Below are 25,429 nucleotides of genomic sequence, written 5' to 3'. Positions count from 1 at the left end.
TAAATAAAATATTTTTTAAAAATATACCTTTAAAAAAGGAAAATAACAAGGCTATTTAACTGTTCCTAACACCATCATTCTGTTCCATGACTTGATAAAATTATTAGTAACTAGAGCTGTTTACGTATGTGTCCTTCTCAAGAAAAACCTGACAAAGAGAGATTATTATAGCCCCATTTTACAGATGGTGAAAGTGAGAACTCAAGTTAGGCACCTTTCTCAGAGACTGAGTGGCGCAGCTGTGATTCAAACCCTGCACTGTTGAATTTCAAAACCTGGTCTCTAAAATCCAAAATGTCTGCTTAGTCTCCCAAAGCTTTCTTGAAGTTATTAACCTTGGATGGAAGAAGAAAAACTTTCACCCTGAGTTTTCCTGTATTCAACCCCAAACTCGAAAACTGAAACGGTCTGTACCTGGTAAACTTCTGCTTTCTATTCCATGTGACCTTTTCATAACCAAATTCCTCAAAACTTTGTAATTAATCTACTTGTAAACCAATAGTTTTACAAAGGATCCTCCTTTTGTATACCTCAGCCCTTAGTTCTCTCAAGCAATAGTCCGTTTTAGCTTAGTTTGCTCATTGGTTGGGAGAATGAGAAGAGTACATTTGTCATTTTCTCAAGGCCACTCTGAGCCAGAAATATAATTCTGGTCTAAGGTCTGGTTGCTAAACCACGCTTCCTCTGCAATGGTAAGCTACTATTGGTAGACTGGTTATTAAGAAACAAAAAATAACAAGAAGCATGGGATATTTAAAATACTTATTTTGCTGATCTCTTTCCCCTAACTTGTCCCTCCCCTCTATTTTGCCCATTTCCTATATATCCTGTATTGTGATTATGGAAAGAAACTGCAACTGCTTTGGCAGATAAGGAAAAAAAACTTACTCCTATTTCAAACATGAAGCAAAGTTTCATTTCCTTTTCTTATTAAAATATGGGATATAGCCTCAAGAAGTTTGATACTTTCAAGAAGTGTCATGTTAAATCCATTTCTTCTATCTAAATTTTATTGATGCAGAACGTGATCTTTAATATATAAATTTAAGACAGTACACTAAGAAATGGGTTGGTACCCACACATATGGCAATCAGAGCTGTTGAGCTGGTCTAAATCAGCACTGTCAATTGAATTTCTGTGGCGACGGAAATGTTCTGTATTGTATAATATGAAAGTAGTCACATGAGCACCTGAAACATGGCTGGTGTGACCAGAGGGCTAAAATTAATTTTATTTTTGTTAATTGAAATTTTAAAAACAACCAGTGGCTAATGGACAGCATAGGCCTCAGATCTGGGTGTCTTTTCAAATTTTTATTTGAATCAATTATAGACTCACAGGAAATTGCAAAAATAATACAGAGAGGTCCAGTTTCCCCTAATGATTACATCATATTATATAACTATAGTACAATATCAAAACCAGGAAACTGACATTGGCACAATGTGTGTGTTTAGTTCTATGCCACTTTATCACTTGTATAGACCTGGGTAAGCACAGTCACAATCATGATACTGAAGGATTCCAGCATCACTAAGAGCTCCCTCACACTACCCATTTCTAGTCATCAACACTTTCTCTTCACTGTCCCTAACTCCGGGCACTCACTACTCTGTTCTCTATCATGTTGTCATGTTTACAGAACGCTCTATAAGTGGAATTACTCAGAATGTGCCTGTGACTCTGAGACTGGCTTTTTTTCACTCAGCATAATGCTCGAGGCCCTTCCTTCCTTCCTTTCTTAGGATTTTATTTATTTGACAGAGGAAGACAGCAAGAGAGGGAACACAAGCAAGGGAGAGTGGAAGGGAAAGAAGGAGGCTCCCCGTAGAGCAGGGAGCCTGATGCGGGGCTTGATCCCAGGACCCCAGGATCGTGACCTGAGCCAAAGGCAGATGCTTACCCGACTGAACCACCCACGCACCCCTCTTGTGGCCCTTTCAAGTGCTTGCATATATCAATAGTCCGTTCCTTGTCTTTCACTGGGTAGAATTCCATGGTGTGGTGATACCACAGTGAGTTCAGCCATTAACATGTCAATGAACATTAAATTGTTAACAGTTTTTGACAATTACAAATAAAACTGCTATGAACATTCGTTTATAGCCTTAGTGTGGATCTAAGTCTCCATTTCTCTGGGATGAATGATCCGGGGATGACTGAGTGTCATATATGATGAGTGTCCACATGTGCTTATTTTCACTTGTTAACCTGAATGTTTTTGTGGTGTTTGCCCATTTTCTAATTAGGTTGTTAGGGTTTCTTTCTTTCTGTCTTTCTTTCCTGTTCTTTTTTTCTTTCTTTTACTCTTCAGTTTTGAGAGTTCTTTATACACTCTAGAGATCTTTGTCAAATATAGGGTTTTCAAATACTTGTTTCCAGTCTATAGCTTGTCTTTTTGCCCTTTTTAAAAGTCACAGAGCCGAAAGATTTAAACTTCGATGAAGTCCTGTTTATCAATTTTTTTCTTTTATGGTTTTTATGCTTTTGGTGTCATGGCTAAGAACTTTTTGCTGAGTTCTAGGTCTAGAAGATTTTCTCTTAGGTTTTCTTTAAAAAAAGTTTCACAGTTTCGGGACGCCTGGGTGGCTCAGTTGGTTAAGCAGCTGCCTTCAGCTCAGGTCATGATCCCAGCGTCCTGGGATTGAGTCCCACATCGGGTTCCTTGCTCCACAGGGAGCCTGCTTCTCCCTCTGCCTCTGCCTGCCATTCTGTCTGCCTGTGCTCGCTCTCTCCCCCTCTCTCTCTCTGATAAATAAATAAAATCTTAAAAAAAAAAAAAGTTTCACAGTTTTATGTTTTACATTTAGATTGATGACCTACTTGGAGTTAATTCATGTATTCAGTCTAAGGTTTAGGTGGAAGTTAATTTTGGCCAGGGGTGGGTGGGGTGGGTGGGGGAAGAGTCCATAGATATTCAATTGTTCTGATACCATTGTTGAAAGGTTCACCGTATCTGCACCTTTATCAAGAATCATCTGGCTCCACTTGTGTGGGCCTAATTCTGGGTTCTCAAATCTGTTGCACTGACCTATATGTTTATCCCTCTGGCAATACCCTAGTCTTGGTTACAGTAACTACATCACTTCTTAAAATTAAAGTGATTCTCCCCACATTATGCTTCTTTTTCAAAACTTTTTTTTTTAAAGCTGTTTTGATTACTTTGCCTTTCCATGTAAATTTTAGAATAATCTTATCTACACCTATAAGAAGTTTTGCTAGAATTTTAGCAGGAATGTTGTTAAACCTATATGTTAGTTTGGGAGAACTGTCATCTTCATTGTATTGACAGACTTATATCCCCAGAACACAGTATGTCTCTCCATTCATTTAGATTTTTATTTCTTTCATCAGCACTTTGTAGTTTTCATGGGTATATCTTTTAAAAGCAAACCTAGAAGTGACCTAGAAATACCTTATAAATGCCACCAAAGGGCACCTGGGTGGCTCAGTGGGTTAAAGCCTCTGCCTTCGTCTCAGGTCATGATCCTAGGGTCCTGGGATCAAGTCCCGCGTCGGGCTCTCTGCTCAGCAGGGAGCCTGCTTCCTCCTTTCTCTCTGCCTGCCTCTCTGTCTACCTGTGATCTCTGTCAAATAAATAAATAAAAATCTTAAAAAAAAAAATAAAATAAATGCCACCAAAATACAAAGGGGGTAGTCTACACAGGTTTTGGAATCCAGCATGATCTAACTAAAGTTAATAACCAAGAATCACACAAACACAAGTATATTCACTTGGGGCAAATAAGCAGATTTTGCTGAAAGACTGGCTTCCTATCATTTACAAAGAAATAAAAGGGCAATATAGGTAATTCTTCAATTAAAACAGTACATAAGACACATTGGAAGTTTAAAGGATGGAATATCTACCGTCCTATTACAAGTAGCACTTCTTCCCTTCCTTGATGTTATTTTTTCTAGGTATCAAAGCTGTGCATTACAAGTGCAGTAACACTGCAAGATGGGAGCTCTAAATTACACATTTGCAAAGGTCCATTCCAAGTCCGACAGTATTTTATGAATTTTATTTTTGAAAAGTGATAGAAAATAATGCTTTGTGAACGTTGCTGCTCAGAGATCTACAAAGGGCAGGTCAAGTGGAAAAACTTCTGTTGAATAGGAAGTGTATGTAACTATTTGGACAATCCATGAAAGCTGCAGGGAAAAGTGAGATACAAGAAAATTTTGAAGAGATTAAAATTATTTAGCCCAGAAATGAGAATTCTGTGAAAATACCTGTAAAGTAATTAGTAAGTTATGCACCTACCCAAGGGAAATGAAAAACTTAAAAATACACACAAGAATACATTCTTAACAACTGGAGTTCAAAATAGAACTCAGTAGGGACGCCTGGGTGGCTCAGTTGGTTGGACGACTGCCTTCGGCTCAGGTCATGATCCCGGAGTCCCGGGATCGAGTCCCGCATCAGGCTCCCAGCTCCATGGGGAGTCTGCTTCTCCCTCTGACCTTCTCCTCGCTCATGCTCTTTCTCACTGTCTCTCTCTCAAATAAATAAATAAAATCTTTAAAAACAAAAAAAAAAAAACAAAATAGAACTCAGTAGATTGTACAAATAAGTAAGGTCCTATTCATGATGAGTATAATTGTGAAGTGTATTTGTGAAATAGGAGAGCACCACAATAATTCAGACCAGTGTATGATCCAAGTCTTCCAAATACCGCGCCCAGCTTTCAAATCTAACGGATAAAGAAGAATCTGAGGACTGGAGACTAAGGAACGATTAACAGTGACATCCCTGCTTACCTTTGTCTCCTAGAATGTTTATCAGTTCACACACAAGAATTGCTTGATGGGCGGATGAGTCCCTAGGATATCCCAAAGCAAACGGAATTCTAATTGGTGGAGAAACAGAGGAAGACAATTTCTGAAAAACCGAAAGCATGGGCATCATTTTCTAAACCATTGGTCATGATTATCATGCCAGGGAAGTTGGACTCTGACAGGTAGAAGGATTGTTCCACAGACTCAAATACAGGTATCATGGTCATCTTATCCACACTATCCATAATCTCACTCCTGGATAGGTCACTACACCAGACTGTGCAGGGTATGAGGAGAATAAAGAAGAAAAAACAAACAGAAGAACCAAGGAGAGAGGGGGAAAAAAAAAAAAAGAGGAAGTACATTATTAGTCAGCTTGACAACTACTTAGATATAGAAGAGTAAAAACTAAAACTAAGGGAAACAAGTGCTGCCTTAAACATTTTTACAAAAGATCAAATTAAAGAAAAAATATGCAACTTATTTTCTGTTTAACAACATCTTATCAGTACTATCAAGATAACGTATAAACCAAAACCAAAAGCATTCAAATGTTTGATTCTGAGCTAAAAATAGGAACTAAAGGTCAAAGATTTAACAGCGTCAGAGTCTTTTAATTTTAAAGCTACAAGTTGTATTTAAACTCTTGAATCTAAACGAAATCTATAATAAACCATTGGAATAAAGCACTCCTTGATTTTTTTTTTTTTTAAATAGAGCTCCAATTTGAATAGTGAAAAAATCTACTAACACAAGTGCCTGACAAATTCAGGAAGCCATTTACCAGGCTATATGAGCAAATCTAATACGTGATTCGGATGAATAAACAAAATCAGAGGCCACTTCTGCTGGCTGTTTTGTCCTCTCTCACCAGTCAAAACAGCTGCACACAAAAGTTCCAAATGGTAGAAAACCTTGGGACTCTTTCAGCCCATTATTTATTTCTGCCTTTACCACAATCATTTCTACAATGACCCAGAGTCTGCTTTTTATTGTTCCCAATTCCTGAACAAGATTTAATCCCTATTATAAAAAGGAAAGTCTGTAGAAGAGGGGTATTTCTCTACTTTTGGTAATATATAAGGCCATCTGTACTAAAAACAACCATTTCTGTTTTCAGACCAATTAAAACCACAAATGTATTCAGACATCCCTGTCACATCCAAATCTTGACACAACAAAGGTGCTAAAAACTATATTCTGTTAATGAAGAATTTAAGTTTAATTCTACCCATAAAAATGACTTTTGTGTACCAGTGAAGTACAACATTTAAAATTTCCACAGATATACTGAGAGGCTCTTTATCTGTAAATGTTTCTTTCACCCCCTTTCAGAGCTTGAACCTTTCTCCAACTAATAAACAATTACTTGCCACCAACTTATAACTTAGGCCAAGTGCCTTTTCAGTATTACAAAAACAAAACCAACACCAAAACACCAAAAACAAAACCCAAAAATATCTCTAACAGATTACAGTGGGTTAATGATGGCCACAAATTCTTTGCCACTATTCCCACACCAAGAGATGGGATCTATTTTTTCCCCCTCCTTGAAAGACTATCCAATAAAAAACAGCAGAAATGACACTGCACCAGTCCTGAGATAAATCTTTAAGAAGCCTGGCCATTTCTATTTCCTTTCTGGAGTCCAGCTGCCACATTATGAAAATGTCCAAATAGCTACACACATGAGAAAAGCCTCCACGGGAAAGAATGAAGGCCCAGCTGACGACTCCAGCTAAAATCACAGCTGACAGCACCAAGCTGCCAGGCCTGCAAGTGAGCTACCTTGGAAATAAATCTTACAGCCCTAAATATGCTGTCCCAGAAGACAACACATAGACCAGAAATGAGTCATCCTTACCAAACCATGGCCAGATTCCAAAGCTATGAGCAAGAAAATAATTTTTTTGTTGTTGTTGTTTTTAAGATTTATTTATTTATTTATTTGACAGAGAGGAAGCATAGGCAGGCAGATAGAGAAGCAGGGTCTCTGCTGAGCAGAGAGCCCAACCCGGGGTTTGATCCAAGGATCGTGAGATCATGACCTGAGCAAAAGGCAGATGCTTAACTGACTGAGCCACCCAGGTGCCCAAACATAGTTGTTGCTTTAAGCTACAAAATTTAAGAATGACTTATTAGGCAGCAACAGATAACCAAAACAAAGTTTAGAACTAGAAAGCCTGGGAAAAAAAGCCTAAAATATATACTGGCCTTGGGTCCTGGTGGTGGGCAGAAATCAAAAGAATCTTGAGGAGACAGTTAATAAAAATCTGAAAAAGTGAAGAAATGTTATTGGTGGCTGAAGAAAAGGAACCTACATCCAAGCTGGCAGAATAATTAGCAAACCCAAACCATGCAGTAACATGGAAATAGAAAGGGCGCCTAGTGAACTCATGGATCTGACTAAGGAGAATTTCAGGAAGAATGCTGAAAGTACCAAATGGTGCATGTTAGCTGCCTATGATAAAATATGGGAGTAGTGAAATGAACTAAAAAAGGAACAGGGTGGTTCCTTTTCAAGTAGTATTTAGAGGAAATAAAAAGGAGCCGGACTTGATGGGTTCAAAAATAAAACCATTCCTCATTTGAGCATCTTAGCAAAAAGCAAGCTCAAAGTAAGCATGTCTCAAAGTAGAACATGGCTCAAGGCAAAGATCAAATCCTATAGTGCCAGTAAAATGTGGCCTCCAAACATTTTTTGAGCCCTCAAAGATTTTAGGTGGTTGGTTCCTCACAGACTAAGACTTGTGGCTCTAAAACTTCATGTGCACCAGACTCAGCTGTTGGGGGGTGGGGGTGGGGGTGGGGTGGGGTGGGGTGTGTGTGTGTGTGTGTGTGTGTTAAAACCCAGACTGTTGCATCCAATCACTGTTTGATTCAGTAGGTCTGCAATGCTGTCTGACCCCTGTCGTTCCCAGGTGATGCTAATGCTGCTGATACAGAGACCATACTTTGCGAATCAGTGTGAGACCAAAAGGCTTTGGAGGATTTTAAGTGTGTCTTAAGAACCATCTCTACCAGACAGTAGAATTGTAATAATTTTTTTAAAGATTTTATTTATTTATTTGAGAGAGAAAGCACAAATGGGGGAGAGAGAAAGGGCAGAGAGAGGGGGAGAAAATGATTGCCCTCTGAGCAGGGAGCCCAGCACTGGGCTCAATCCCAGGACCCCCAGATAATGAACTGAGCCAAAGGCAGGCACTTAACCAACTGAGCCACCCAGGCACCCTGAGCTTGTAAGAATTTTAATGGTATTTTCACACAATGCCCTGACTTAAAGGCAGTTCGAGGTAGAGCCCTGTCTCAAAGAGATTAGTGGGAACAGTTTTAATCTAATGTTGTGAACCCCAAAGAAATCCATGGGAATACTCAAACTCTAAATAAAAACATATGAATGGAAAGACCATCGATCTGGACTAAAAAGACATAGTTCAAAATGAAAATTATCAGGGCCCTTATTCAGATAGGAAGAGGCTACAAACATAAGTCATTTCTTATGGAAAAATAAGATTCAGAGGACATAACCAAGAGCCTAGAGAATAGAGACAAGAGCCACAGAGAACCACCTAGATTCTAAACTAGCCCCAGGGTGCCTGGGTGGCTCAGTCAGTTGGGCATCCAACTCTTGATTCAGATCAGGTCATAATTTCAGGATTTTGAGACCGAGCACTTCTTCAGGCTCTGTGCTGGGTGTGGAGCCTGCTTGGGATTCTCTCTCTCCCTCTGTTCCTCCCTCCCTTCTCTCTCTCTCTCCCCAAACCCCTAAAACAAACCCCAAAACACAAGAACAAAAAAATTAGTCCCAAACAAGGAACCACTGACATTTACCTAGCTGGATTTTAGAACTATTGTGGACTAGGGACTGCTAGGTGTCTCTCATTTCCCTCTTCTATTTTGTTTTAAAAAAAAAAAAAAAAAACAGCTTTACTGAGATATAAGTCACATATCATAAAATTTACCCAAAGTTTGCAACTCAGATTTTTTTTTTTTAGTATATATCCACAGATACAACCAGATAGCTTCAAAACATTTCCATGTCCTCAAAAAGAAACCTGTACCCTTAGTTATTACCCCCCTACGCCCAACCCACCAGCTCTAAGAAGCTGCTAGTCTACTTTGTTTCTATAGATTTACCTATTTAGGACATTTCATATAAATGGAATCATATAGTAAGTGCTCTTTGTGACTAGCTTCTTGAACCTAGCATATTTTCAAGGTTTATCCATGGTGCAGTATATGTCAGTACTTCATTCCACTGTATGGATATACTAGATTTTATGTTTCATCAGTTGATAGTTATTTGAGTTGTTTCCAACTTTTGACTATATAATGTTGCTATGTTGTATTCGGGTATAAGTTTTGGGTGGGCATATTTTTTCCTTTCTCTTATGTATACACTTAGGAAAGGTATTGTCAGGTCACATGGTCACTCTATGTTTAAAATTTTTCTGGAACTGCGAGACTGTTTCTAAAGTAATGGTACCATTTTATATTACCACCAGCAATGTATCAGTGTTGTGACCTCTCCAAAACCTCTAATACGATTTTGAAGATTTTATTTATTTACTTGACAGAGAGACACACAAGAGAGGGAACACAAGCAGGGGGAGTGGGAGAGGGAGAAGCAGGCTTCCTGCCGAGCAGGGAGCCTGAAGTGGGGCTCGATCCCAGAACTCTGAGATCATGACCTGAGCCGAAGGAAGATGCTTAACTGACTGTGCCCCCAGGCGCCCCTCTAATACCTTTTTGAAGGAGAGTATCTGTTGCAATTTTCCTGTCCCTTCCTTGCCATTGTATGTTGGGTGGGGAGAAGAGAGCAAAGAACTTGTGCCTTTAGTTCACAGGTATTTTGTTTGAGACTAGCTGTACCCAAAGAGCTTCATCTGTACCTGGACCTGATTTAGATGAGCTCCTGGACCCAAGCTAACATCGCAATGGAGTGAGGCTTGTGGGAGTCTTATGTATGGGTGAGTATAGTCTGTCTGCATGTGAGGGGCCAGAGAGCACACAGTGGTAAACTGTCATTCTGGTGACCACCTCCAATGAACCACAGTTGTGGGTATTCATGTCCTTGTACAGTTCCTTCCCACACGGACGCTGGGCTGGGGCTGGGTCTATCACTGCCTACACCATTAGAATATGGCAGAAATGATGCAGTGCCAATTTGGGGCCAAGCCCTTAACTGGTTGGATAGCATCTACTTCTATTTGGGAAGAGAGACACCACAAGGCTACCTAAACAGCCACTGAGTCCCAGCTCCCAAGCAAGTCTCAGAGGACCACAGCCATCCCAGCATCCAGCTGATACCGACAGAACAGAACCTCCTGGTCAACTCACTGAATCATGAGATAAATCACTGTTTTAATCTATCAAATTTTGGAGTGGTTTATTACACAACCATAAATAACCCAAACAGGTCGCTTTTAGCGGTATTTTAAGCTTTACTTCTCTCTAGTCACACTAGGCTACTTAATTATGAAGAACTGTAATGTGCGTACACTTTTTTTTCCTCTACAAACTTAACCTATTATACCTAGGGTTAATTCAACAACCATTTAAGCAAATGAAATATACCTTCTAGGTCTCAGGAGACTTTTCACAGAGTCTATTTTAGAGTCCAAGTCTCTAAGAGTGACAAAAACTTGAAAGTTTCCATTTCCAGTAGTAAGCACCGAGCAGCTACATAAGCCAGCAGAGAGGACTGGCCAGGGATGGGACCCTCAGTTTTAGCGGACATCTCTTGGTGCTCAGTAAGGCACTCCAGGAGCACAGGCAAATCCGAGGAAAGGCCCTGCTGATCAGACAAATTCACAATAGGAATTCGGAAGAGAAGTGGGGACACGCAAATACCAAGCAGTCTGTGGTGACAACCAGGGAATCCTCCAGGCACAGTCACAAGGGTTAAGATGGCAGGGCTTCCGAAGCCAGTTGTTATGACAACCAGCGAAGTTTTTTTTTTTTGTTAACATCAGTAACACCATTAAGATTTTCTCAATTCTGCTTTCTCTTATGCTGACACACCTGCTGTCCTGCTTAGCTCCTCTGGGTTTAAAGAGTGCTCACGTGTCTGCCTCAGTGACTCCTGTCTTTCAGTTTATCTTAGGGATGGCCATGATGGTATGCAAGGATCTCAGAATCTCAAGAATGTCTGCATCTCAAGAATACAGACAAGAAGAAATCCCTCATAACAGAATTACTCTAATTTTCGCAAGATAATGCTTAGAAAAGTTCTAGGCAGGTAGTAAACTCTCAATATATTACACTATGAGTATATTGTATGTGGTAACTTTGCTCAATTGCAAGTGCATCTAACCCTAAAAACAATGATCTTCGAGGAAAAAAATAGAGTATCAACTCAGAAGTCTATTAGCAGAGAGCTGGTTTGAACAAATTGTAGTACAGCTATACAGTGAAATACTATGCTAACTTAAATAATAAGCCAGAGCATTTTGAAAAATTTGATGTGGAAAATTTCCAATACATATCAATGAAAAACCAAGTTGAAAGAACATATAATCCCATTTTAAAAATATGTCTATACTGCTTGTATATGCACAGAAAAAATCTGCCAGAAGCCACCAGACTAACTAGACACCACAATCTGGGTGAGAATTTCACTTTCTACAGAACATATTGCTGTAATATTTGGTTTTCTAATAGTGAGCACATGACTCGTATCATCAGAACGACATGGAGAGAAAGGCACACAGAGCCTTCTTAAAAAACAGCATGCTTTTACCTGAGTTTGCTCACATGGTCTTCAGTGTTCACTCCTCTTTAGCACTCAGAGCGGCTCAAGTCTGTTTTTAGAACCGTGTCAGGAGCTGCTAAATGAGCTGTTTCCTGTACGGGGCAGCTATTTTTAATTAATGAACATTTTGCTGTAAGAGTTTACTGGAAAATAAAACCACCACCACTTCTGCAAGTCAAACGAAAGAAAGGCTTACTCTCTAGAGTAAAATGAAAGAGTTCAGTTATAAAAACTGAAAGGTGTTAGAGGGTATGTAACAAGGAGTATTAACCACTTTATTTCCACCCTGATACTGAGACCAATCTCCTTTAAAAATTTCTCAAGGGAATCTAAAACTCCTATTTACTTCATTTCTCCTAAGGAAAAAAATAATACAGCATTCTTCGTATCACAGGCACTCAAATGTGAGCTGCAGGGATCATCGGAAGGGAGAGAGAAAAGAGAATGAATACAGAAAGAGAATAAAGCTTTCCAAACCCTTCCTGAGCAACTAGGTGCAAAATACAGTTCTGTACTAACTAGAAGAATTAAAATTGTGGTTGCTGTATCTGTAAGGGTATTAGCAACAAAATCACCGCTTCCAAATCATTTGATTCTCCCACGGTTTATGAGACAATACAGCCCAGAAGATAGCTGCTATGGAAACAAGTTGTATTGATCTATGCAATTCTTCAACCTATGGGCTCACGGCACCACTAAGGGGGTCCTCTCAGGGAGTCAGTAGCATGGCCGGCAGGGAAGAATTCAATGGTTAGGTAGCAGACCAGAGTGTCAAAGGCCCCCACCAAGCCACTCCTTCCCAGAATGAAGACGGGACTTTCCTGCAGATCTAAGAAGATTCTAAGAAGCAGCTCCCGACACATACACAGTATATGGGAACATGCTGTCCAGTCACAAAAACAAGGGTCTATTGTTCTCTTGCCAAACTGTACTCATCATGACAGGTGGCAATACACACTCTTACACTTAACTGTACCCACCCTCTCCCCTCACCACATCCCTAATTTCCTTGCATTTGTAAACTATTACAGTTTTTTTGTTTTATTTTTTACAGATTTTATTTATTTATCTCATAGAGAGAGAGAGAGACAGAGCGTACGCACAAGCAGAGGGAGCAGCAGAGTGAAAGGGAGAAGCAGGCTCCCTGCTGAGCAGAGAGCCCAAAGAGTGATTCGATCCTAGGACTCTGGGATCATGACCTGAGCTGAAAGCAGACACTTCACCAACTGAGCCACCCAGGCACCCCTATGACACAATTTTAAAATTACCTTCTTGCCTGTTAATTTGATTCAAACAGGTTATAGAATTTCTACCTAATACACTGAACAAAAAAAAAAAAAAGCTGGCATTTAAGAGATGTTCTGAGGATGAGATGTTAAAGGCTCTAATGTTCTATGAAGGCCTTGCCTATAGCACACCCCACAGAGGGGTGTGATGGTTAATTCTATGTGCCCACTTGGAGAATGTTTTTGGAGAAAATTAACATTTAAATCAGTGAATTCTGAGTAAACAGATTGCCCTCAATAATGTGGTAGGCCTTGTTCAGTCAGTTGACAGCCCCAATATTACAACAACAACAACAAAACACCCAGCCCTTGAGAAGTCTCCAGCAGACTGCCTTCGGACCTCATCTACACTGTTGGCTCTCCTGGGTCTTAAGCCTGCTGATTTGGACTTGCCAGACTCCATAAACACATGAACCAATTCCTTAAAACACACATGTACACATACACATACCCACATACCCTACTGGTATTGTTTCTCTGGAAAATCCTGAATACAGGGATCCCCTCTGGGACATAGCCTGGCTACCAGCAGTTTAATAACTACAGAGGAAGAGTAATTCAGTGAGGGGAAACAGCCTCTCCTGACCACAACATGCCTAACCCTTCTTCCAATCATGGTGTTGCCAGCAAATCATGCTGTTTAAGAAGAGAAAGAGTCCTGAAGAGAGTTTATACTTTGCTCAAAGCTTCAAAAGACAAACATAATATTAAAAAATCACATAACTAGATAAATTGGCCTCATCAATGACCTGCTGAGGCCATGGTGGTAATGAAAGGAAAATGGCAGGTAGAGACAACAGACAGTACCAGAAAGTACACTGATTTTTGTTTTGGAGCATCACACACATTTTTTTCTCCATTACAAATGGCTGAATTATTCATGCTTGCCTCAAAATACCTCAATTTCCAAATATCTATCTACATAGTTATGGAATCTCTCCACCCAGCTCTCGCCCCCTCCACCAACATTTGCCTGGTTAAGCAAACGACCCACTCTTGCTGCTCTCTAATGTGGCGACCCCACTGAGCAGCAGCACCCAGAGGGCATCCCTATACATCCATCCTCTGATCACTGAAACTGCTACTTCTCCATTCTCCTTACAGCTCTTCATCTTCCCATTAATATGGTACCTGCAGCCTACCCTGACCATTTCCATGTTAGGAGAAAAATAAGTGTTACCACACAAACATTTTGGAATATTTCTTGCAGATAAGCTTTCTAAACCTACACTTTCTATCATCTTTACCTCCTCATTGCCTCTCATTTCCACAATATATCCCGCTCCAGGGCCACTATACCACTCTAGTTTTTAATCCCCACTGAAGATGTGAGAATAGATTATTTAAGATTTCATTTTTTTTTTTAAAGATTCTATCCATTTATTTGTCAGAGAGAGAAAGAGAGAGAGCACAAACAGGAGAAGAGGCAGGCAGAGGGAGAAGCAGGCTCCCCACTGCGCAGGGAGTCTGAGGCAGTGCTTGATCCCAGGACCCCAGGACCATGGCCCAAGCCGAAGGCAGACGTCCAACCCACTGAGCCACCCAGACACCCCCCCGACTAGATAATATACACAATTTAGAGATGAGGACAAAAAGGTATAAAGAGATGAAGTGACTTGTACAAGTTCAGACTACAAATTATTAAAACGACAATGAGGACCAATTTTTCTATTAACTTAAATTTCTTTTACACCAGGAGGCTATATATCAAAAAGCCTTTTTATCAAAAGCCTAAGATCAGAAGTCAGATTATACTTGTTTTACCACTTATCACAGTATGACCCTCAATTAAGTATATGAAGCAATTAGTTTATTAACCTTGGTTTCCCAGGCGCCTGAGTGGCTCAGTCGTTAATTGTCTGTCTTTGGCTCAGGTCATGATCCCAGGGTCCTGAAAAGAGCCCTTCATCAGGCTCCCTGCTCAATGGGAAGTCTGCTCCTCCTTCTCCTAGTCCCCATGTTTGTGTTCTCTCACTATGTCTCTGTCAAATAAATAAAGTCTTTAAAAAAACAAAACAAAACCCAAAACAAAAAACTTGGTTTCCTCAACTGTAAAGACGAGAATAGTATTGACCTTGGGTTTTGAGATTTCACAAAATAAAAAGGATAAAACCTTTGAACACTGCCTAACACATAGGAAATATTAATAAACTTTATCGATTCTCCTTACTGTTTTATAATGAAATCAGCTTTTCAGTGGTTATGATATACATGACCTACTCACACTTGTCCTTTTTAATCTTTTGCAGAGTCATGAATTTCACCTGAAAGAGACCAAACACATTTAAAAACCACTGATATGGGGCGCCTGGGTGGCTCAGTGGGTTAAAGCCTCTGCCTTCAGCTCAGGTCATGATCCCAGGGTCCTGGGATCGAGCCCCACATCAGGCTCTCTGTTCAGTAGGGAGCCTGTTTCCTCCTCTCTCTGCCTGCCTCTCTGCCTACTTGTGATCTCTATTTGTCAAATGAATAAATAAAATCCTAAAAAAAAAAAAAAAAAGATTTAAAAACCACTGATATATCCAGTGGTTTATTTACATAACATGCTTTATTGGGTCACATGCAAATAAGTGCTTAGCAAAAACTTTAAAAGAAAGTTGGGGGAGGGTGCTTGGGTGGCTCCGTTGGTTAAATGTCTGACTCTTGATCTCAGGGTCATGAGTTCATATCCCTACGTTGGGTTCCACACTGGGCATGGAGCCTACTTTAAAAAAAAAAAAAAAAAAAGTTGGGAGAGAAAGGAAAAATCACAACTCAAATAACATTTCTACCTGTTGAGTTGGTTGCTTACTGGATATGTGAAATAGCCAGTAAGTGCAAAACTTAATTATTCTGTCATGGGGTCACTTTATAGAACATTGATCAGTCTTGACATGACTACATTTTAAACTTAAATGGCAGGTACATTTTGTGGTGCTTTTCCTCTGCCATTTTAGACCTTGGGCCTTTACCCAAACACTCAGTTACTCTGCCCACATGGCTTAACGCTTCTGCCAAAAAAAAGTGGGCAGGTGGTCCCAGAAGACCCAAGTTCTCATTTAAATTCTCACATAACCTTTTCAGACCTCAATATTGCCAACAAGGATACCACAAGTCTCCTTACTGCACAGGTTTTTCAGACAAAAACAGTGAAGACAAACTATGAAACACAGGCACAGGCTTCCAAGTTTGCTGCACAGAGGGAAAAAATCATCTGTGGGAATGGTATCAATGTTCCTCCCAATGAAGGCATCTTAAATATCTGAAGTACAAAGTTTGTAAGAATGGGTTATTTGCCTTGAAACAATGACAGATGAGGGACAATTTCATGTGCTGTGCTCTTTAACTTGTCTCCCAAAGAACTAGTATTTTAATTTGTATGTAATCCACAATAAAAATACTCTTGACATTGACATTTCCAAGCTCATATCACAGAAGGTTTTGGTATCCAGATTTTTAGTAGTAAGGCAGACCTGGATTGAAGCTTTTTCCTAGCATCTCTTCCACTAGCTCCGTGACTTTGAGAAGCTGGTTAACCTTGTAGATCCCTGCGCTTTGTCTGCTTTTGGTGCTGGTGGTCACGCTGAACAAAAAAGACAATTTCATCTTTTCTCTCACAGGATGATGAGGAGCAAATGAGGCCACACACACACAGCACATTACGAACAAGGCAGCACCAGTCAACACGGCTGCCCTCCTCCATCAGCAGCCGTGGCAGCAGTCTGTTTCATTCACACCTGGATTTCCAAGCTGTCTCAAGTGGATTTGCTAGATGATGTGATTTAACACAAGTCCGCTGATCCAAGAACTGCAAGATAAGTTTAAAACCTACCCACAGGGGTGCCTGGGTGGCTCAGTGGGTTAAGCCGCTGCCTTCGGCTCAGGTCATGATCTCAGGGTCCTGGGATCGAGTCCCGCATCGGGCTCTCTGCTCTGCAGGGAGCCTGCTTCCTCCTCTCCCTCTCTCTGCCTGCCTGTCTGCCTGCTTGTGATCTCTGTCTGTCAAATAAATAAATAAAATCTTAAAAAAAAAAAACAAAAAAACCTACCCACAGAAGAAATACAGGGGGAGTAAACGTTTAAGCAAGACTGTTAGCTATGATTCACAGTACCTATGTTGCATTTTCTTTCCATTCTCACTGCCTTTAACCATAGTTCTGGCACGAGTACGTGTAGGGAAAGCTGATAAAAAAGACAACGCCCCATCTGAAGCTCCAAGGACTACGGCCCAAACTTGCATGTTTCAAGTTCCTCTTCTGTAGGAGTGCTGACAATACTAACTCCATCTTGTTCATATTTGCTCGATGACCTCTCCTGGGGCTACGTGTCCTGGGCCCCTTGGAGATTAATATATATACCTTAGAGATGCCCACCAAGGCCAGGATGGGGAAGACTTTATTTTGGCCTCTCATGAATCTCTTAGAGATAACATAGTCTTTCTTTCTTGATGCACAGGGGATGCCACCAGATCTAAGTAAAGGGTTAACTGTCAAGTAAGTGCATGCAAGCCCTTTGAAGTGCATGTGAACCCTTTGATCCTACTACAGTGTCCTTCTGCGTGTCCCCTCACCCTATAAAATCTGTGGACTAAGGGCTGGACTTTGTGAGAACACCTATGTGGCTGCCAAGGATCACCCTCTGCCCGGATCCCTGGTGTCCGTCAGGCACCTTGAATAAAGCTCTGTGTAAACTCTACAAGGGAGCTGGCTGTATTTTCCCGTCTCAAAGTGCCCACTCCATTTGGGAGATACTTTACTGTCTCTCCCCGACCTTCCAACACTTTTTCACTTTGAATTCGGCCCTGGATGTTGCCAATCTGCCAAAAAAGAATGTTTCGTTTTCTTACCATCTTTTTCACTAAGGCATAAGATTTTTCAAAGTGCAGTCTCATTCCATTAGCAGGCCTGACAGAAAATAGAGTTATGTGTGCACACAGAAAGGATAAGTTTTATTCCACACAAACATGGTGTCATATGGGGTTGTGGTTCATAAGCTTGAAAACCACTATTCAAAAGCACAGTGACTGACTACTCTCCTTTTGACAATAAGTCACTGATGGTAACATTATTTTTTAAAAGGTCATTGCTATCACAAAGACAGTTTAAAAGGCTGAACTGTTAAGAAGAAAGTTCTCCCTCCTCCTTTAGCACGTTGGTCCAACTGATCATTAATAGGTCCAAATATCTTCGAGTCAAGAGGCAGATACGGAGCAAATCATGAAGGAGAGGGCAGGTACAGAGGGGAAAAAAACTTTACTAATTCTAGGTATGGTGTTAGATTATATTCTAGGCGCACATATAGATTTCCTCCTTTAATCCCCCCAATCCTGTAAGTATCATGGTGTGGTAGCTACACTTCGCAGTTCTGCATTTTAAGTGATGACCTAATGAAGGTCATTTTCTTGTAGTCACAGGACTGACAAGTTTGGTCATTACCACCCGTGGACCAGCAGTGCCTGGTTCGGGTAGGACAGGGCCTCCCTTTAGGGTTATGGATAACCAGAAGGTACAATTTAGAACATCCTCCCATCTCTAGATTTTTCCATAAATAGCACTTAAAACAACAGCTTACTTGGCACAGAACTGGAACTCAATGAGTAAGAACAGCCAGCGACTTGCTGTAAGATCTTGGGAAAGCCGACTTCTCCATGGACCTCTATTTGCGTGTCTATAAAATAAGTATAACTGTGTCTTAACTCCCTGATCACAAAACTTTGCAAGGTTTTGACAGCAAAGATTTTATGATTCATACCGTTAAAGGACACATTCTAAGTAATAAATCCCATCACCAGACATTTCCTCAGAATTAAGGACAGAATTTTAAAAAGTAGCAAAGACATAAACCCTAGGGCACAAATTATTTCCCTGTGGCATCCTGACTGGCTATGCCACCCTCTCCCACCCCCTGCAGGTAGGGCTGACCTGGCTTCCTAACTTTCTAGGTCGCCCCAGGATTCTTGCCTGTCCTGCCACCTAGTGGCAGCAAGGATTCTAGTGGCAGCAAGGATTCACATGACCAGAGTCAAGGGTAGACTCCCTGTGTTCAAGCGCCGTTTCCACAGCCAAGCAAGTTTTTGTGGGGTTTTTTGGTTTTTTCTTTTTTTTCTCTCAGCCCCTGCTGAGACAGAGCCTCTCCCTTGGACCCTAGTCTTCAGATGCTACCTACCTCACAAAGCCTGTCTTCATTAGGACAAACCTCACTTTCAGATGAGCCATCAATTGAGAAGCCACTGTATTTGTTACCATTTATTTAAATGGTAAAACACAGAGATGGGATTTTTAAAGAGACTTAAACACCCATACAAATAGAAAATGATCTCTATTCGGAAATTATCCATCTATTAGATTCAAGGCCACTGTGCTATATAGCTCTGAGGTCCTGATGGGGCATTCTCAAGCTAGCCTATATGAATGGCACTGCATGGACCTTTTGCAAACACCCAAGAGTCCTGATGAGACTCACCAGTACTTAATATACCTAAGTTTGAGAACCTAAACTTGTCAGAACGCCCTCTTACTTCTCTCTTTGCAACAGGAGCTGTCTGGCCTTATATGCAAAGCTAAGCTCCTGAAACGCTTACTCATTTAAAAAAAAAAAAATCTTCAAACAAATCCTTCCTTAAATAAAAACCCTATTTTTTTTTTAAAGATTTTATTTATTTATTTGACAGAGAGACATCACAAGAAGACGGAGAGGCAGGCAGAGAGAGAGAGAGGGAAGCAGGCTCCCTGCTGAGCAGAGAGCCCGATGCGGGACTTGATCCCAGGACCCTGAGATCATGACCTGAGCCGAAGGCAGCGGCTTAACCCACTGAGCCACCCAGGCGCCCATAACCCTATTTTTTTTAATTTTTAATTTTTTTTTTTTAAGATTTTTTATTTATTTATTTGACAGAGAGAGATCACAAGTAGGCATAGAGGCAGGCAGAGAGAGAGAGAGAGAGAGGAGGAAGCAGGCTCCCTACCAAGCAGAGAGCCCGAGGCGGCACTCGATCCCAGGACCCTGAGATCATGACCTGAGCCGAAGGCAGCGGCTTAACCCACTGAGCCACCCAGGCGCCCATAACCCTATTTTTTTTAATTTTTAATTTTTTTTTTTAAGATTTTTTATTTATTTATTTGACAGAGAGAGATCACAAGTAGGCATAGAGGCAGGCAGAGAGAGAGAGAGAGAGGAGGAAGCAGGCTCCCTACCAAGCAGAGAGCCCGAGGCGGCACTCGATCCCAGGACCCTGAGATCATGACCTGAGCCGAAGGCAGCGGCTTAACCCACTGAGCCACCCAGGCGCCCATAACCCTATTTTTTTTAATTTTTAATTTTTTAAATTTCTTTTCGGTGTACCAGAATTCATTGTTTATGCACCACACCCAGTGCTCCATGCAAAACGTGCTCTCCTTAATACCGACCACCAGGCTCACCCAACTTCCCACCACCCACCCCTTCAAAACCCTCAGATTGTTTTTCAGAGTCCATAGTCTCTCATAATAACCCTAATTATTAAGGGATCAAATGGCTTCTAGCTCCCTACACCTCTTGTTCAGCTCCCACTTATATTCAAAATAGAAAAACTCTGTCGGGGGTGGGCAAGTAGGTGAAGGGGATGAAGAGGTACCAACTTCCAATTACAAAATAAGTCATGGGGATGAAAAGTACAGCAGAGAAAATATAGTTAATAATATTGTAATACCATTGTATGTGACAGATGGTAACTATACTTACAGTGAGCACTGAGTAATACAGAGTTGTCGAATCACTGTGCTATATACCGAAAATAATATAACATTTTATGTCAACTGTACTTCAGTAACAAGAGTTAAAAAGATAAGAAAAGGTTTCTTTGAGTGGTCCCCTCATGCTAAGCCCAAAAGGGATAAAGCAGCATCAGCATATGTTTCTTTTCTTTTAATCAAGTTGTCCCTTCCCCCAAAGGGGGGAAACAGCAGCCAATCCCCTTTGTGGGATTTCTGTTTGTTTCAGTGAAAGGTACAAAAGTTCAGAGAAAGAGAAAGGAGAATCTACATTTATTAAGAACCTACCAAGCGACAGACAGCAAGCTAAGACTTTTTTTTAATATATATGTTATCTCTCTTGAGAAAAAGTAAAGCAATGGGACCACAGTCAGAAATCAATCCCCACTTTGTCAGTTATTGAGGGTATAACCTTGAAAACACATTTAAATTTTCTGAAGCCTACTTTCCTCCCAGGTAAAATGGAAATACTACATTCCTAGTGGGTACTACACAGCTATGCACTGTAGCTGGCATGTGTTGGTTGGATTATCTCCTTTATTGTGGCCCCAGTTATACTTTCTAACTGGAGGCAGGCGGGGAGGGGCGGCAGATTTAGGGAGCTAAGTTGGGTCCCAAACATTTCTGCACTTAGAAAACTGCCTTCAAAATCTGTCTATTTTTAAAAATACTTGCAAACCTATTTAGATGAAAATTAAGTTTTATTTTAAATACAAGCATATAGTCATTTCCTCATAGATGGAAAAGATATAGGCAGGAAAAGAAGTAATGCATTATCGTATCTGACAATCATCATTAAAGGCAAACCGTGGAGTAAGCTGTGAAGGCACTTCAGGCTGCCGTATGGTGGATGGAAAAGTAGTTTTTCTACCAACTTTCCTACAACAGATATGCAGTGTTTACTTGTTATTAACCACCTGACACCATGCAGGAACCAAACCAAATCCATAACAAAAAGGGCATAGTTAAAACCTTTAAAAGGACAAAATAATAGTCACAGGGCAGAGGGCATAAACTGGAACAAGCAGATACTTCCATTTAAAACATTCTTGAAATTCCCCCAGGAAGGTTTCTGTTTGCTTTGAAGCACCTCTCAGTGTTCTGTGAAAATATGCAGACTCAAATTCCATTTTTGCTAGTTATATAAATTCACAGCAAATAAATTAAGTACCTGGCAAAAGGAGATCAAAAAGAACCAGAGAAATAGATGAATCAAGGGAAATATTATTACTGAACTCAATAAGTAAAAGCCTCTTAAGCTCTGAGGCATTTTTCTTCACCTTGTTAGCTTCTAAGACTGAAGAAATCATTTGAGAACTTTTATTACAAGCCTGGAGATACATAAGGAGCCATGAAAGCCTTCATCTGACAAGGGCTTAATTAAATACAACAGTAAATTTTGTATTTACATCAGTTTTAGTTGCTTGAATAGTGCTTATGTTCCCCCCTCCCATATGTTCCTGGTTCAAATTAGGACAGACATTCCAAAGGGAAAAATTTTTTTTTCTAACTGGGTATTCTATTATCATACAAAAACTTAGATAAATCCATATTGACTTCGATCATGATGAATAAATGTTGGACCCTCAGACACAGGAATAACACACATCGTTTATGGATTAGATGTTTTAAGTAGGGTTTCTATAAACACAACTCCATTAAAAATTCAGTAGTAATCTACCAGCCGGAAAAAAATGGGATACTTATATTCTTTTTCTCAGTTAATAGCATTTTAAAATCCCTAGTTATTCAATAGAAACAATATGTAGAAAGCCCATGAATTTTTAAGAGACCTGGGCTGAACTACTCAATCTGTAATACATATTGTAACTGTGATCTTGGGCAAGGTATTCCATTTCTCTGAATCTCAGTTTTGCTGTCTATAGAATGACAGTATCTATTTCAGGGGAGTAATGTTAACTTATCACAGAAAATATACAAAGGACACCATAAGGTCTACAGTGCCTAGGAAGAATCTAAGGAGATCCTCTGATCACCGCCTCTTCTTTGCCTTAGTTTTTCAGTATCTTTCTCTAAACCAATCTTCTTGAGTTTTTTTCATACAACCCATTAAAACTTCTGCTTCTGCACCCCAGAACATGAGCATTTATAAATTATACATGTATGACTACACTAATATATTACAGAATACACAAAAATAGAACTTTTAGTAAGAGGATATAAAGATAAAATGAAAAGTAGTTTTAAATACTGGATTCATAGTATTACTTAATATTTCAAAGCACAATAAAGCTTAAGCCAAGCACATACTTCACACTGGACGAACACCCAGATGTCAACTTTCTTTTTTTTTTTTTTTTTTTTTAAGATTTTATTTATTTATTTATTTAACACAGAGAGAGATCACCAGTAGGCAGAGGCAGGCAGGGGGTGGCGGGGGGCGGGAGCAGTCTCCCTGCCAAGCAGAGAGCCGGATGTGGGGGGCCTCCATCCCAGGACCCTGAGATTATCACCCAAGGCGAAGGCAGAAGCCCAACCCACTGAGCCACCCAGGCACTGCAATCTTTGTGATAATTCTGATTTTAGTTTTTTGGTCACCTTCTTGTCCTATCAGATTAAACCTTGTATTTGCATCATAATGTGACTCGGAGCTACAGGGAAGTGTAAGCTCTACCATTGACTTATTGTTCACTTGCATTTTACTGTTAGGCTTATCTTCAAACTGTGGTTTCCTTAAGAGTATTTCTGCACTCTTGTTATCATTCTGTAAGAGTTTAAAGCTAGCCAACAAATCGTGTAAATCCGCTGAACCGAGTACATACGAACTGTAATGTTTAGCAAAATACTAAAAGCAAAGACTGAAAAGCTCTGCCATCCCCTTTGAGTCACAGAGTTGCGATTCTCCTTTCAGGAAGCCTTACCTAACACATGGGATGCGACAATGTAACAGTCACACAAGGAAGTCGCCATCAACAGAATGTAATAACGATTTTTCAACATATATAATAATTCCTGGTAAGGATTTTTTTAAAATAACCAAAAGTTTGAAAATTTTCTCCCAACGCCTGAAATGTCTTAGATACCTCCAAGTACACACACCCCCCACACTGCACTTGGCCTTCAGCTTTTGATACAGCTCCTCCAGTCCACGTTCTACACGGCTTAAAACTGTTACCTTTTTAAATTATAAAAGTAATCATGTTATCCACTCCCTTCTCAGATATCCTCAATGGCCCTACAACTCCTTACAGGGTAAATCCAAAGCCTTTGGCCTTGCATAAAAAGCCTAAGGTATGGATAAGGATATTATCTACATCCAGCTTTATCTCTTCCCAATCCTCCACCACGCCTTATTCTGGAGCCCTACCACATTGTTAGATGTTTCTAACATATGGTCTTGCATACCTTCACTCATTCAGCAAGCATTTACTGGCTACCTATTATATACCAGGCATTGAGGAAAATAAGGAAGACCCAGTCATTCATTGCCTGCAAATGCCCAGACTCCCAGCACAATTATCAAATAAATAAGATTACAGCATAATGTGAAAAATACTGTAACGGACACTTAGACTTACTTGCCAAGAACAAACACCAGACCAGACCACTGGCTATAGTAATTGTCTGGGCTATAGAGCACTTGAAATTCATGATGCTCTTTGCAAAACATGTTCTTGTGGATAAAATATTGATTTACCAACAAGTTCAGTGTTATAACACACAGGGGACTCTTATTACCAGAAAATGTAACTCTATTATACCTATTAGAAAAAGAATGAAAGAAAGAAAATCACAGCCACAAGCAAACAAGGCCACAAAAAAATAGGCTGTTTGTGTTTTTCCCGTTAATTTGCATTCATATGTACTTATACAAATTTCACCGTGAATTCAGTTCATACTGCCAAACAGATAGATGGCAAGAAGTGATAAAGGTTAAAAGAAATTTTGAGTTAAAAAAAAAATTTAATGAGGAAATGCTATTCATTATCTAACAGGAAGGAAAGCAATCCTGTCCTTACTGAATTTAATTATTAATCACTTGATAATTTAGTTTTAAAAGCAGAAGTCTTCACCCCAGCTCCTGGGAGCAGAGATGGATGACTAAAGACCTGGATACTCTCCAAGGTCGCTTTAAGCTCTAGGACTTTGGTTTCCACTGAAATTTGCATTCTATCCCTATATTCTTTATGTTCTGGGCACAAATAACAATGTTGTGCTTTTAATAACGTGTAATAAGCTGACCATTTTAATGAAAACAGCCCATCCCACACACATGTATATATACTCACACATAAAAACATACCCACAAAACACAACCCTGGAGGGCTGGGTCCCCTGAATCTATCCTTGAAGCACACCTAATGCTCTAACAGTACATTTTTTTTCCGTATTTGACAAAACAAGCATAAGTTATGTTTTCTTACAAAAGATCCTAGCAATTAGATACTAGAAATTTCACCCCACACTCTACCGACACTACAATATATTTATAATGCATACTTGTGGCACGTGCTGGATAGACGAGGTTTGAAATGAGGACAGTTGTAAATGGTAAGAAAAATTATCTTGTTACTACAATTCTCCATCTTAAGAGGAGTTGGACATCTTTTAAGCATTATTATTTCAGCTGTAATAATCCTGAATTAAGTTAATGGACAAAAATAACCCTAGATACACTTGGGCTAAAATACAAAATGTTTGGGGTACCTGGGTGGCTCAGTCAGTTAAGTGTCTGCCTGCAGTTCAGGTCATGATCCCACCCTGCATTGGGCTCTTTGCTCAGCGGGCAGTCTGTTTCCCCCTCTGCCCCTCACCCCACTTGTGCACTCTCTTACTCTGTCTCTTTAATAAAAAAATAAAATGCTAATAAATAAATAAAAGTTTTAAAATGTTAAAAAAAATACAAAATGTTTCACAG

General features: G+C 40.1%; 1 protein-coding gene across 3 annotated transcripts in view; it reads right to left on the bottom strand.

Annotated features, from left to right (window-relative positions):
• FGD4 (FYVE, RhoGEF and PH domain containing 4) overlaps window positions 1-25,429 on the bottom strand; it is a 202,084-nt gene that overhangs the window by 138,099 nt on the left and 38,556 nt on the right. The window contains exon 2 of one of the 3 annotated variants that reach the window (XM_044228923.1): window positions 18,374-18,469. The exons of the other annotated variants lie outside the window; for them this stretch is intronic. Within the exon in view, the coding sequence (XP_044084858.1) occupies window positions 18,374-18,469 (96 nt within the window). The remainder of the gene's footprint in view (window positions 1-18,373; window positions 18,470-25,429) is intronic. 3 annotated transcript variants of the gene reach the window in all.

The sequence above is a fragment of the Neovison vison genome, chromosome 12, assembly GCF_020171115.1.
Source record: "Neovison vison isolate M4711 chromosome 12, ASM_NN_V1, whole genome shotgun sequence".
Taxonomy (NCBI): Eukaryota; Metazoa; Chordata; class Mammalia; order Carnivora; family Mustelidae; genus Neogale; species Neogale vison.
The sequence above is the reverse complement of the archived record's forward strand: the minus strand, read 5'-3'. Positions and strand labels throughout refer to the sequence as shown.